The sequence below is a fragment of the Octopus bimaculoides genome, chromosome 24 (genome assembly GCF_046866305.1).
Source record: "Octopus bimaculoides isolate indiv1 chromosome 24, ASM4686630v1, whole genome shotgun sequence".
Taxonomy (NCBI): domain Eukaryota; kingdom Metazoa; phylum Mollusca; class Cephalopoda; order Octopoda; family Octopodidae; genus Octopus; species Octopus bimaculoides.
This window is the reverse complement of record NC_142951.1, coordinates 20,579,946-20,593,823: the sequence shown is the minus strand read 5'-3', so window position 1 is coordinate 20,593,823 and position 13,878 is coordinate 20,579,946. Positions and strand designations below refer to the sequence as shown.

The following is a 13,878-nucleotide window of genomic DNA, read 5'->3' as shown; positions in this document are numbered from 1 at the left end:
TAAAAATCTGAAATATCCAAAAAGTAAATAAAATTTCAAAAAGATCAAATGCCATCCACCAACTACCAATCTCAAGACAGTGAAATGAAAATGTAAAGTGCTGAGAAAGAGAAGATTTCTGTGCAAACTGCCTCTTATAATTTTTTTTTATTATTATTATAGAAATAAACATTCAGATGAAATATGCATGCCTGGCCTCTTCTGTCATATCTTAATCTCACATCTAGCATAAAGATGCCCCCACCCCACCCTGCGGTAGCCCAACTTAGTTGAAAGGGATTGTAGATTTGCAAGATGCATGGTAACCTCACTAATGCTGGTACCGAGAAAAGAAGCACCCAGTAGAGGCTGTGTAGTGGTAGGTGTAAGGAAGGGCATCCAGCTGTAGAAACCATGCCAAAGCAGATATTGGAGCATGATGCAGTCCTCTGGCCCAGATCCTCTTAAACTAGCTTACCCATGCCAGCATTAAATGTTGTATACATATGTTCAACAATGACATTTGTTTATGTGCAGCATGAACAACATGTTCAGCAGTTCAACATGGAAAGACCAGTGATATGCAGTGGCTTATTCGAAAACAAGTTATGGTTGGCATCAGGAAGAGCATTTGACCATGGAATACTGCCACAAGCGTTTTCCAGCCCATGCCAGCTTAAAAAAGCATATGTATACATATACATCACATATATATACACATACATATATATATATATATACAGATAGGTAGATAGATAGATAGATAGATAGATAGATATGAATCAGTCAGATTATTGATACGTTAATCTAAATATAAAGAATTGATGTATATCCAGGGAAATTAAGAGCTCAACATGTTAAACTCCCATACATTACTATAATGCAGTAAACATCACTTTTAAATTGAATAACTATGCAATTATGTAATGATATCTACTGCTGATGAAACAACTGTTGAGCACAGTTAAATTATCAGCTATATGTGAAATATACGCTTTTCTACTTGTAATCCAGATATTTTACTGACACATTACTAAATACATAAGCACAAAAGAGAAAAAGAAACCAGTAACAAAAGTAAAAAGCTAGAGAAATGTAAGAATTTCACAACAGAAAATGAGAAGTGACAACAGCGAGTGACAACAGGAAGTGACAACAGCCAATGATATGCAACAAAACCCTCATGACATTTATCAAGCAAAATAATAAAATTTACTGAAACTAAATGAATAAAATAAATATAGAAATAATGACAGTAGGACCAGTACAATACCCATCATGCAATATAATTTATTTAAGATGTCTGACCTCTGGAACATGGCCGCTGCATATGTGTCAATAGTTCGAGAACTCAGTGGCACAACCTCCTCTGGGCCGAGAGGAGGATGCTGAGCTCCATCTGACACAATGGGGGAGTGTGGTAACAGTGGAGATGGGCGATGACATGATGTCTTAGAAGAGCTGGATGGAAACAAGAAAATTCTTTGAATGAATATAAAGTATCGCAAAAATTTCAATGACTGACAACAATTCTTAATTTGGAAAAAGAGAAAAAAAAATTTTTTTCTTTTCCCTTTTTTTCTCTTTTTTGGTTGACTGTTCTATTTGGTTATTTTGAATTGCCAAACTCTGAACAAAGAAATATAAAATTAAGTGGAATCAAATATATATAAGAGAAAGAAAATGGAACTCATGAGATTTTTTATTCTTCACTACAATTGTTTTGACCCACTGTGCACTGGTGCTTCTTGGGTGAGATGCTATACTGGTGCATGGTGGGGCAAAATTATTGAAAAGAATAATAAAGAATCTCATGAATTCCATTTTCTTTCCCTCATATTTTATAAATTCTACAGACACAAAGGAATTCCTGAAGTAAATTCGATGGAATATACTTCCATCAGGTAGCCAAATACTGTGAATGGGCTTTAAATGGCATACCACAAGGTGTCTACCAGAATATAAAATGATTACTTATATATATAATATGAATTATTTACTTCATAAGAATTTAGAAACTTTGAGAGAAAGTGAAATAATTTGTTTTTAAAGGTTGAACACAAAATAGAAAAAGCTAAAAGAAATAGCATGTAAATATTGGGTTAAAAAACCCCTATGGATAGAAAAGGTTGAAGTCCTTCTGTATAAAATGGCGACAATTTACCCATCACACCCTGTATATATATATATATAATTTTTTATAATACATTGCAAATATGTATATATAATCTTCAAGTGTGTGTGTGTGTGTGTGTGTGTGTGTGTGTGCGTACACACACAAACACACATATTCACTTTGTTTCACTATTATAGCAATAGATTTCTGTGGGATTGCAGGATAGGCAGGACATATGTACTGAAGACATAATGGATGTCTGCCAAAGAAAATGTTTCAGAATGAGGTTGTCATGCATTAATTAAAAACACATTGGTGGAGGTGGGGGATCAGATCCATTACCACCACCACTACCATCACCACCAAGAGACAAATGACCTCAGTGCCACAGAAATTAGAAAAAATAAGTGGAAGTCTGCAGCTGCAAGAATGGTGATGGTGATGGTAGTGGTGGAGGATAAAGAGTCTTGCAGATTAACAACAATGTTTTGGTAGAATTTCAGTATCTATTCAGACACACTTTTAATGCATCACAGGTCAATTCCAATCAAGAATTCTTTGATTAAAGCTGTACTGTTAATGATGATCCTGTTTTGTTTTTAACTTACCCTGCTATATAGTGTGTCTGTGACTACATTATCCAATAGGTCCTTCCATTTTTTTAAGACAAGTGGGTTATAAGTAAAATTTGGCAGCCATTTCTAGCAGATTGAACAAATGCATTGAAACTCCTGTCTGGGACCATGGTTCCTTTATCAATGGAAGCTTAGTTTACAAATGCCTCTCATTACAAACAAATCAGTTTCAAACAAAATCCATCTCAGGTGACAAGTAGTGTACCAAGTAACAAACACAAACTGGCAACAATAGCCAGTGACAAGCTGGGAGAATCAACAGGAAAGTGTCAGTTGCTATCTAACTTTCACGTCCCAACTGAAATTCACCATACCTGGAATTTCCTATAGGAAAAATAGTTTTGATTTACAAACATTTCAGGTAATGAACACCCTTTCAGGAACGAATTAAATTTGTAAACCAACGTTCCATATAAAGATATATACACACACACACATGTATATCGTAAGGTTCAGAAAGGGTATAAAGATAGGGTATAGCATAGGCTTGAAATGTCAAAGGCTTGCCATATTGGTTGCGTGTCAAACTAATACACCTGCTTGTTATTCCCTCACATGCCTCTGTCTTTTGTTTTCTGCACATTTGAACCATACTCTATATGAGTATGGTTCAAATATATATATAGAAAAAAGGAGTATTAAAATATATATATATATATATATATAGAAAAAAGGGGTATTAAAATATATATATATATATATATATATATATATATATATACACACACACTTGTACATGTACAATATATACAAATTATATACATACATGTGCAATTATTGTATAAATACACACACAATTATGCACCATATTTACATGTGTGTGTAATTAGATACACACACATATACAGGTGTGTATACACTTACACAAGCAATTGTATACCATGATGTAATATAACATAAACCCACACGGTGCAATTAAGTAAATGCATACACAATTATCTCAACCTATAATTATACACATACAGCTGTAAACATACATATATGCAAACATCTGCATACATATATATATATATACACATACACATATATATACACACACACATACATGCATGCATGTGCACAAACATTTAGTACATTTGCATGTACACACACATAAGTATGTGTGTGTGTGTGTGTGTGTGTGTGTGTATGTATAAAGATAACCAAATACTTAATTACACACACACACACACTATGCTACATAAATACACACATATATTAAACATAATTAAAAGTATATAAATACACACACACATACACACCTTTCTTACACAAAGCACATACTACTTTCTAAGCACATCCCACGCTGACTCTCTCTCTCTCCCTCTCTCTCTCACACACACACACACACACACTTGTTATCATAATAAATGTCTCACTTTATCAGTTGCACATCTTAGAACACTTATGAAATTCCAAGAGAGGAATACCAACCGACCAACCAGTGTGGGGATAAATAATGTTTTCTTGGAATTTTGCCAGAAATATAACCAGAAATTCTTTTGGAGCAATATACAAACATACACACATATATATATACACATACATCTTTACACATACATGCGTAGGTGTATATATATATATATATATATATATATATATATATATATATATATATATATATATATATATATGCACATGTGTAAGTATATGGATGTTTGTGTGTATGCATGTATATATACATATAACTATAAATATATACCTGTGTGTGTGTGTGTGTATGTGTGTGTATCTTTGGCACACACATATATTACAAAGTGTAAATATTATCTGATATAGAACTCGGTATATTGGCTAGAGTGGATAGACATGCTTATTATATCAAGATATGACAGAATCTATTCTTGAGTTTTGCCCTTGGCTGTTCACAGTTGTCGTGAACAGCCACAGGTGAAACAATGAGTAAACTGTCAGATCTTGATATAACAATAACCCCAACCCATATATTATGAAGTAGTTGATGCTAGGAAGGGGATCTAACTGTAGAAACCATGCCAAAGCAGACATTGGAGTTTGCCCTCTGGCAAGTTTGTTCATATTGAACTGATCAACCCATGCCAGCATGGAAAAAGGAACATTGAAAGGGTGTTCATAAATAACCTTTACTATGTCCACAAATTATTGTGTCTATGTGTTGTGTGCAACTAATGGAGCCCATGTGGAAGTGCTCGGATGTTTCTAATAAAACCTTGTTTTCCAATAAATTCTGCTCAACTAAACTTTTTTTAATTTCTTTTTTCTGAATTTTTCAAATTGTAAAGATAATTTATGTACAACCTTTCTGTGTGTTTATCTCCGTGTGTGTGGGGTCAGTCTCTTGTTAAATTTAGTTTCACCTGTGGATGCACAAAGTCTTAGGCTAGTTACAAGTTGTAGCTTGCCTGAAGCAAGGGACTGTGCTGGTCAAAATAATAATATTAATTTCCTCTATGGTATTGAATATTCTTTCTTCTGACAGTCAATACTAAACAGATATATATATATATATATATATATATATATATATACATGTCTCTTAAAGGATAGAGCTCGAAATCAATGCATTGAAGATACTTTCTTGCAGCAACAATTATAATAACAGAAACAACCACAATAAGCCAAACCTATGCACATTTCAATAGGGTATCCCGGAAAAATAAACCACATCATAAGATGTCTCGTAAAATATTGTAACAAATTACAACATATTACAAATATATATACAAAAACTCAACTGTGAGTTTTTGGCTAAGACTGTTAACAGATACTATATATTTTGTAAAATTTGTTTTATAAAAGTATACATTTAATATATATATATATATATATATATATATATATATATATATATATATAAATGTTGAAGTGAATCTAATGGCTTTTGTGTGTGTTTTAAATGGCTTATAAACATGTTCCACGCTGCAATTGTTTTTGTTTCAGCACACGATCTCAGATCAGGTGATTTGCTATGCAAGTACATCTCCATAATATATATATATATATACATATATATATATATATAACAAAAACTTGGAATGAAGGAAAACTTATATTTCATAAGAGACAAAAGAAAGCTCAAAGCAAGAAGAAAAAAGAAAACAAAAATAGCAACAACGAAACTTCAATACGAAATTTGAACCTATGAACTACGACCCGGCATTCCAATACCATATCAACTCAGCCAACTTGTCTCTACTTCCTAGATTAGTACAGCAGTCTTAATACTGATAACATTCCCAGATTATCTATCTAATTAATTAATAATCCCACCAGCTTGAAGTGAAGCATGTGGAATGTGTATGTATGTTTGAGTATACAAAGAAACCCCAGATCCTGGTACCAGATTTGAACTTGTGATTTATGAGCAAGTAGACTGCTGCTCTATCCAATTGGCCAAAGTACAGCAAGAGATTTATGGTGAAATTTTGTTTGTGGTATATAATGAGTCTGCACCACCGTCCCACTTTAACCAGAATGGAAAACTGAATGTGAAGATGTTGGTATCTAATGATCAATAAGTTATCTGTGATGATGATGATGATAGAGGTGGTGGTGATGACGATCATGGTAATGATGATGATGATTATAGGTATGATGACAGTGATGAAGATAATTGCAATTATGGTACTAGATGATGATTGTGATGGTGGTGATGATGATGATGTTGAGGATGATGATGATGATGACGATGATGATGATGATGATAGTGATGCTGAATATGGCAAGGCATTCCCTGTCACTGATGCACATTGTCATCACCATAAATAACCTCTTTGTCATTAGATGCCAACATTTTAACATCCAGTCTTTCAGCAAAAATGGAGAGTGGAGAGACATTAGAACAATTGAGGAGATGATGACAGAGCTGAAGATAATTGTGATTATAGAATTAGATGATGACAAGAGCAATAGTAGTAATGATAATAGTTACAATGATGACGATGACAACAACAATGATGATGATGGTGATGATGATGATGATGATGGTGACGATGACGATGATGGTGATGACGATGACAACAACAATGAAAATGATGATGATGATGACGATGACGATGATGGTGATGACGATGACAACAACAATGAAAATGATGATGATGGTGATGATGATGATGATGGTGATGACGATGACGATGATGATGATGGTGATGACGATGACAACAACAATGAAAATGATGATGATGGTGATGATGATGGTGATGATGATGACGATGACGATGACGGTGATGACGATGACAACAACAATGAAAATGATGATGATGGTGATGATGATGATGATGACGATGACGATGATGGTGATGACGATGAGAACAACAATGAAAATGATGATGATGATGATGATGATGATGATGACAGTGATGTTGGTCTTAACAATTATGTTTTACTTTGGGAGAAAAATGCTGGTTTAAGACAAAGGTCACTCATTGCATTTACTGTCAATATTTGCAAACAAAAATATCTTTTCTTAACAGAAAAAAATAAACAGGATTAATTTTAATTTACACATGTATGTGAAATGTGTAGGTGTATATTTACATGTACATAAATTACATTCATACATACATATATATATATATATATATATATATATATATATACAGATATAGTACATGTTGACAAAACAAAAACTGTAGACCACAACACACTAGTATCTTATCTACACAATTATACACCCACCTTTGAACATTAATTGAAAGATCAATGCATAAAGTATGTGCATTCGTTAACAGTTCTGTCTATACGTGTGTGTGTGTGTGTGTGTGTGTGTGTGTGTGTGTGTGCGCGTGTGCATGTGTGTGTGTTTGCATTTCCACCTAACATCAAAACAAAAAAGTAATTAAAATAAGAGGTACCCCTGATCAATTTTGCCAGAGCAGATCTTTGGACATAGAAATGGCCAATTCATTGCTTATATGTAAACTAAAATTCCTGCTGCTAAGATGAGGAGACACACCCACATATGTAACTACATGTCCAGCAATTTGGTTGTGGCCATTCCAACTTCATTTAACAGCTTCTGACTGGCCGATTCTGCTTGGCACAGAAAATAGCGAATCAAGTGTTGAAAAGCGAATTTAAAATTCTTAACCATCTAGAATGTTCAGAATGTCTTTCTCAGATTAGGGGGCGAAAAATGGTTTGGCACAGAACTAACTGAACCAATTATTAAATGCCCAGACATAAAATCATTGATTCTCCTTCGTACCACACCATAAACATCTGCAGAAATGAAAAAAAAATGTCTGGACTGTTTGTTGGTGATGGAGATGTAGGCAAAGATAGATTCAGCCACTGGAAAAGTGTAGTTGTTATTGTTATTTAATACCAGGTCAACCCTGATAGAGTGGTCCCATGATTAAGGGCATTCCAGCTATAACCATCCTGTCTTTTCTTGTCTTTTTTTTTATTTAGTAAATCTAAGCTTACATGTGTTTTCTTCATTGTGTTGGGAATTGTCCTGCACAAAGGCACTTAAATACATGTGTCACATTCAAATACTTAATGCATATTGTTCCATTTACATAATAAAACATGGCTCCCATTATATATGTACAACATGAAGCCCCATTTATATATGCAAACATGTGATCCCATTTATGTATTTAACATGTTGTTCTATTAACATATTAAAACATGGTATATTAAAATGTGGTTTTATTCAAATTAAAACATGTGGCTCTATTTATGTACTAAATTATGTAGTTCTATTTATATATTTAAAGTACATAGTCCTATTTATATATGTAAACATGTCATCTCATTTATGTCATCTCATTTATGTATTTACATATCAAAACAGGTATTATTCATATTAAAACATGTGACCTTACATTTATAGTAAAATATATAGTTCCATTCATATATTTAAAACGTGGTCTCATACATGTAATTTTATTTATATACTAAACATGTGGCCCTATTTACATCCTAAAACACGGTCCCATTTATATATTAAGACATGTGGTCTCATTTGTGTATTGAATTTGTGCTCTTCTTTATTATCTGTTCCGATATACAAGTGTCTAAAAACATGGAACTATCAATTATCAATAAAGATGTAATCACAATCAAACATGTGAGCCTATTTATTGCACATGTGTTGGCCTGACACACAAATGGACCTAAAATGTGATCCCAATTATATGTTTAACCCTTTAACTTTCAGATTACTTTGTCAAATGTAATATTTATTTATTCACATTGTTTTGAATTAATCATACATTATGTTGTAGTTTCAAGATTTTGATGATGTGTTTATTTTTAGAATGTCATTGTAGGGTACAAGTAAGAGGCCAGATCTGGCTAGTTTGAAAATAAAACAGGCAGAATATTTTGGCTAGATATGATCAGTTTAAATGCTAAAGAGTTAAATGTGTAGCCAGCTTTTTAGATCAAAACATGTGGCACTATAGATCTATAGTAAGGCGGAGTTGATAAAAGGAAGTTTAGCTGCTATATTTAGCAAGTTAAATGACTACAGAAGTTATAGAAGTCTTCCCATAACTAGTGTGTGTGTGTGTGTGTGTGTGTGTGTGTGCGTGCACGCGCACGTGTGTGTGTGTGTAGTTCACTGAATGTGGACTGTGGTACTTACATCTAAATACATATGCGAATCTGAGTGTATACATGTCTACATATCACATATGCATGTAAAAATATGTGCATGTGTAAATGTATGTGCACATGGTTATATACATGCATTGTGCATGGGTGTACATGGAAGTTTTTACACATATGCTTACTTACTTTAAGTCTGTCATGAGCCCTTGGACTCATAAGGCCAGAGTTCAAACTGGTTTCCAAGGTGTATAAGTGACAAAGATTTCTAACAGGAGCCCATGGATGAGATAGCTGAGCACTCTAGTCCAACAACCCATCCTGGAACAATGGATGGAGAAGATGGATGGATGGATGGATAAACTGGAGCTACAGGAAATGAAGTGCTTTACTTAAGAACACAATGTACCATCCAGTCTGGGAAGTGAAACCCTCACCTTACAATTGTGAATGCAACACTCTTAACATGCCTTTACATATGAATGTACAAATATATTCACAAATGTATATGTATGCCTATATGGGTGTGCATATATCTCTTGTATCTCTAGTATATGTGTGCATACCAGTTTTATGCACTTACCTGCCAGCCTACATTTACATGCAAGTGAGTGCACATAATTTTTTTACATATGATTGTAAGGATAGATGTACATGTCAGAAAGAGTGTATAAACGATGTTTATGTGTGTGTGTCTTTCTGTGTACAAGAGGGAGTGTGCGATTGTGTAGATAAGTATCCAGGCTGTTGATGGCTATGGACTTGAACTCAACAACATCGTAAAACAACACAAAAAACAATACAAGAAACAAATTCATAAATAATGGAAAGTAAAATATTGGGGATGGACAGGTTGGTCAAGGTCTGTGTAAATGGGGAAGAAAAGGGGCATGGCTAATCGTTTATAAATACAATTGTATTGTGATGGGTTGGGGGGAAAGAAATCAGTTTATATTAAGGGGATGGTAAGGTAGCTTATGGTGGTGGTGGTGGGGTAACGAGACAGAGAGATAGACAGGACTGTAAGAGACACCATCAACAAGACTGAACGAATCAGACAGACAGGGAACACATGGCCTGACGGAAGACAGACTAGATTAGACAGAGACAAACAAACAGAACTGAATATATCATACAGAAACACACAGACACAGACAGACAAATAGGGACACACAGACAGGGGACAGAAGAAAACTGGAAGAAACAAACAGATAGAGGACATAACAGATCGGACAAATAGAGATGCACAGAGAGACACAAACAAAGAGGCTGATAGATCAAACCAGACAGACAGGATGGTTGGAACAGAGAAGCAGTTCTCAGGCTTACTGTAACTGCTTGTGTGCCATAAGTTTTTAAAAAAAGAATTATTTAAGGCTTTAGAAAAGTCAAACTAATATCTTCTATCTTTTACTTGTTGCATCATCAGATTGGGACCATGTTAGGGCACTGCACTGAAGGTTTTAGTTGAACAAATTAATTCCAGTACTTACATTTTATCGAAGTCTGCTACATACTGTATGGTTTTTTTCTATTGAACCACCAAGTTACGAGGACATAATCAAACCAACACCAGTTATTATGTGGTGGTGATAGTGGTGGGACAATAAATATGCACATACAAACTTCTTTCAGTTTCTGTTTCCCAAGTATTCACTCACAAGGCCTTGGTTGGTCCAGGGCTATAGTAGAAAACACTTATCCAAGGTGCTGTGCAGTGGGACTGAACCCAAAACAATGTGGTGAGGAAGCGAGCTTCTTTACTACACAGCCACACCTTAAGCATCTTTTTAAAAAATGTATCATAATTTGTTTTAACACAACTATGACTAATGAAGTGAAATAAGCAATGATTTTGTACGTATTTTTTTGTGAATTTTTAGTTTTAAAACATAAAATATTGGTTGGTTATACATAGGAATCTAGATGGAAGGCCTAATGATGATAGCTTCTGATAGGACCCTATGGAGGGGTACATGAAGGCTCTACCCCAACATGCTTTCTGGAATAGTGGGTGGAGTAGGATAGACGATTGGTTAAAACAGGCATTTCTAGAGTTTTTTGTTTTGTTTTTTTGCAAGGTAATCATTTACTTGATCTCAAGGGTCCCAGAAAAGTGTGTCTGGGTGTGTGTGAGAGAGAAATGGCATATTGGAGGAAGAAAGGGTAATGGCTGAGTGAGGGGGTGGTTTAGAAAGAAAGAGTTAAGTGTAGACAGAAAAGGCGAGGAAGACAGAAGAAAAGAACGACAGAGAGTGATAGAGAGAATTAGAGAGAATAAGAGGTAACATCCCTTCTGCCTTCCCTCCCACTTCCAAAACATAAATTCCTGGAAGTAGCCCATGACAGATTGTAGATAAATCATTGAAGTGAGCCAGATAAATAACAGCCAAACCTCCCTCAAATTATATTCTACTCTCTTAAAAATAAGAATGGGAGGACATATTATATAATGTGTTAGTAAATAACATCCTCTAAACTGATGGAATATTCACAGCTGGAATATCTATGATCAGAGATCTTCTGGATAAGAGCTTACAAACAAAGTCATGTCTTTCCTAATATCAACTTCTATTAAAATATCTCTCACACACACACACACACACACACACACACACACACACACACAGTGTCCATAAAGTCATGGTGGGATTTCAAAACTATCAGTGTAACTTGCAACACTACACATTTCATATACATGTTAAATGAGAGACCAACTAATAAAGTTTATGTGCACTTTAGTGCAGTTTGATGTGGCTTCCATTTGTTGCCCTACACACATCTAATTGATACTCCAGCGAGATGAGAAAAGAAATTTTCACAGACACACTATATGTTCATGTCATCACCATCATTGTTTAACATCTGCTTTCCATGCTGGCATAGGCTGGATGGTTTGACAGGAGCTGGCCTGCTGACCAGACACTAACTGTCTGTTGTGGCATGGTTTCTACAGCTGGATGCTCTTCCTAATGCCAACCATTTTACAGACTGAACTGGGTGCTTTTTACATTCTACTGGCACAGGTGCATTTATGTAGCATATATATATATATATAAGTTGTTACGGTGTTAACACTTTACACAGCCAAGTGAGTAGCTATTGTGTCTTAAACGAAACTAGAGATAAACATAATACATAATATGTTAAAACTACTAATGAGTTACTCACAGGAATGGTGGTGTGGTAAGAAGTTCGCTTCACAACTATATGGTTCTGGGTTGCGTTCCACTGCATGGCACCTTGGGCAAGTGTTGTCTACTATAGCCCTGGACCAACCAAAGCCTTGTGAGAGGGTTCGGTAGATGGAAACTGAAAGAAGGTTCCTGAATATATATATGTATATATCTGTGTGTAACTTTGCATTTGTCCCCCACTATTGCTTGACAACCAGTGTTTGTTTGTATATGTCCCCATGACTTAGCAGTTCAGCAAAACGAAGTCAAACCAAATAGTGATATTTTGAAAACATTTAAATTGTATTTATAAAATGATGCATTATATGATTTCAAAATATCACTATTTGGTTTGACTTCATTATTACAACTTTATATATGTGTGTGTGTGTGTGAGAGAGGGCACATGACCTAGTGGTTAGGGTGTTGAACTCATGATCAAGTGATCGTGATTTCAGTTCCTAGACTGGGTAATATCTTGTGTTCTTGAGCAAAACTCTTTATCTCGCGTTGGTCTGTGATCACTTCAACACCTGACACGTGGGACACCATGCACCTGTTCAGACGTCAATTTGATGGAGGGAGTCGACTAATGTACAGCACATACATTTGATTACTATAAAAAAATTATCGTTTGTGCAGGTCATTTGGCAAAAGAGCCGAATCGTCACATGTCTTCGATGGAAGAGTCCATCATATATATATATATATATATATATATATATATATATATATATATATATATATATATACATATATATATATATATATATATATATATAATTTATATACATGTTGTGCATGTGTTTCTGTGTGTAACACATGCACTGTGACGTGATATGAACTGGGCAGGCTGCCAATTCTGTAACCCAGTTTCAATTCCTACCTGGATTAGATTCGCTGACATTACTTTTGATGTCCTTGAGAAAAAAACCATGAATGTCACACCCACCTGACCCTTTCCTCTCCCATGCGAATTCAAAAGATTCCGTGCTTATTCAAGCAGACAGCATACACACACACAAACACATGTGTGTATGTCTGACGTAATGATATTTATGATATAAATATGTAATCACTGTATCTCTAGATCTACAAACATACCTCCCTATTTATCACAAGATCTTTATCTATTAGCATTCCTTGCTATTTACAAACTTGTGTATTTAACCTATCCATCCATCCATCCATCCATTTATTCACCCATCTGTCTGTCTGAATGTGAGTGCATATATATACACATGTGGAGGCGTGTGGCTTAGTGGTTAGGGTGTCAGCAGCATGATCGTAAGATTGTGGTTTCGATTCCTGGATTTTGTGACGCGTTGTGTTCTTGAGCAAAACACTTCATTTCACGTTACTCCAGTCCACTCAGCTGGCAAAAATGAGTAACACTGCAATGGACTGGCGTCCCACCCAGCTGGGGAACACATACACCATTGAAACCGAGAAACCG

The 13,878-nt window shown here is 34.9% G+C and overlaps 2 protein-coding genes across 13 annotated transcripts in view; both read right to left on the bottom strand.

The window, feature by feature from the left end:
• LOC106874417 (uncharacterized) overlaps positions 1-13,878 on the bottom strand; it is a 397,411-nt gene that overhangs the window by 71,045 nt on the left and 312,488 nt on the right. Inside the window, exon 5 of one of the 12 annotated variants that reach the window (XM_089341517.1) lies at positions 1,288-1,440. The exons of the other annotated variants lie outside the window; for them this stretch is intronic. Coding sequence (XP_089197643.1) covers positions 1,288-1,440 — 153 coding nt within the window. The remainder of the gene's footprint in view (positions 1-1,287; positions 1,441-13,878) is intronic. 12 annotated transcript variants of the gene reach the window in all.
• LOC149131220 (uncharacterized) overlaps positions 1-13,878 on the bottom strand; it is a 42,638-nt gene that overhangs the window by 14,389 nt on the left and 14,371 nt on the right. The gene's annotated exons all lie outside the window — the stretch shown is intronic.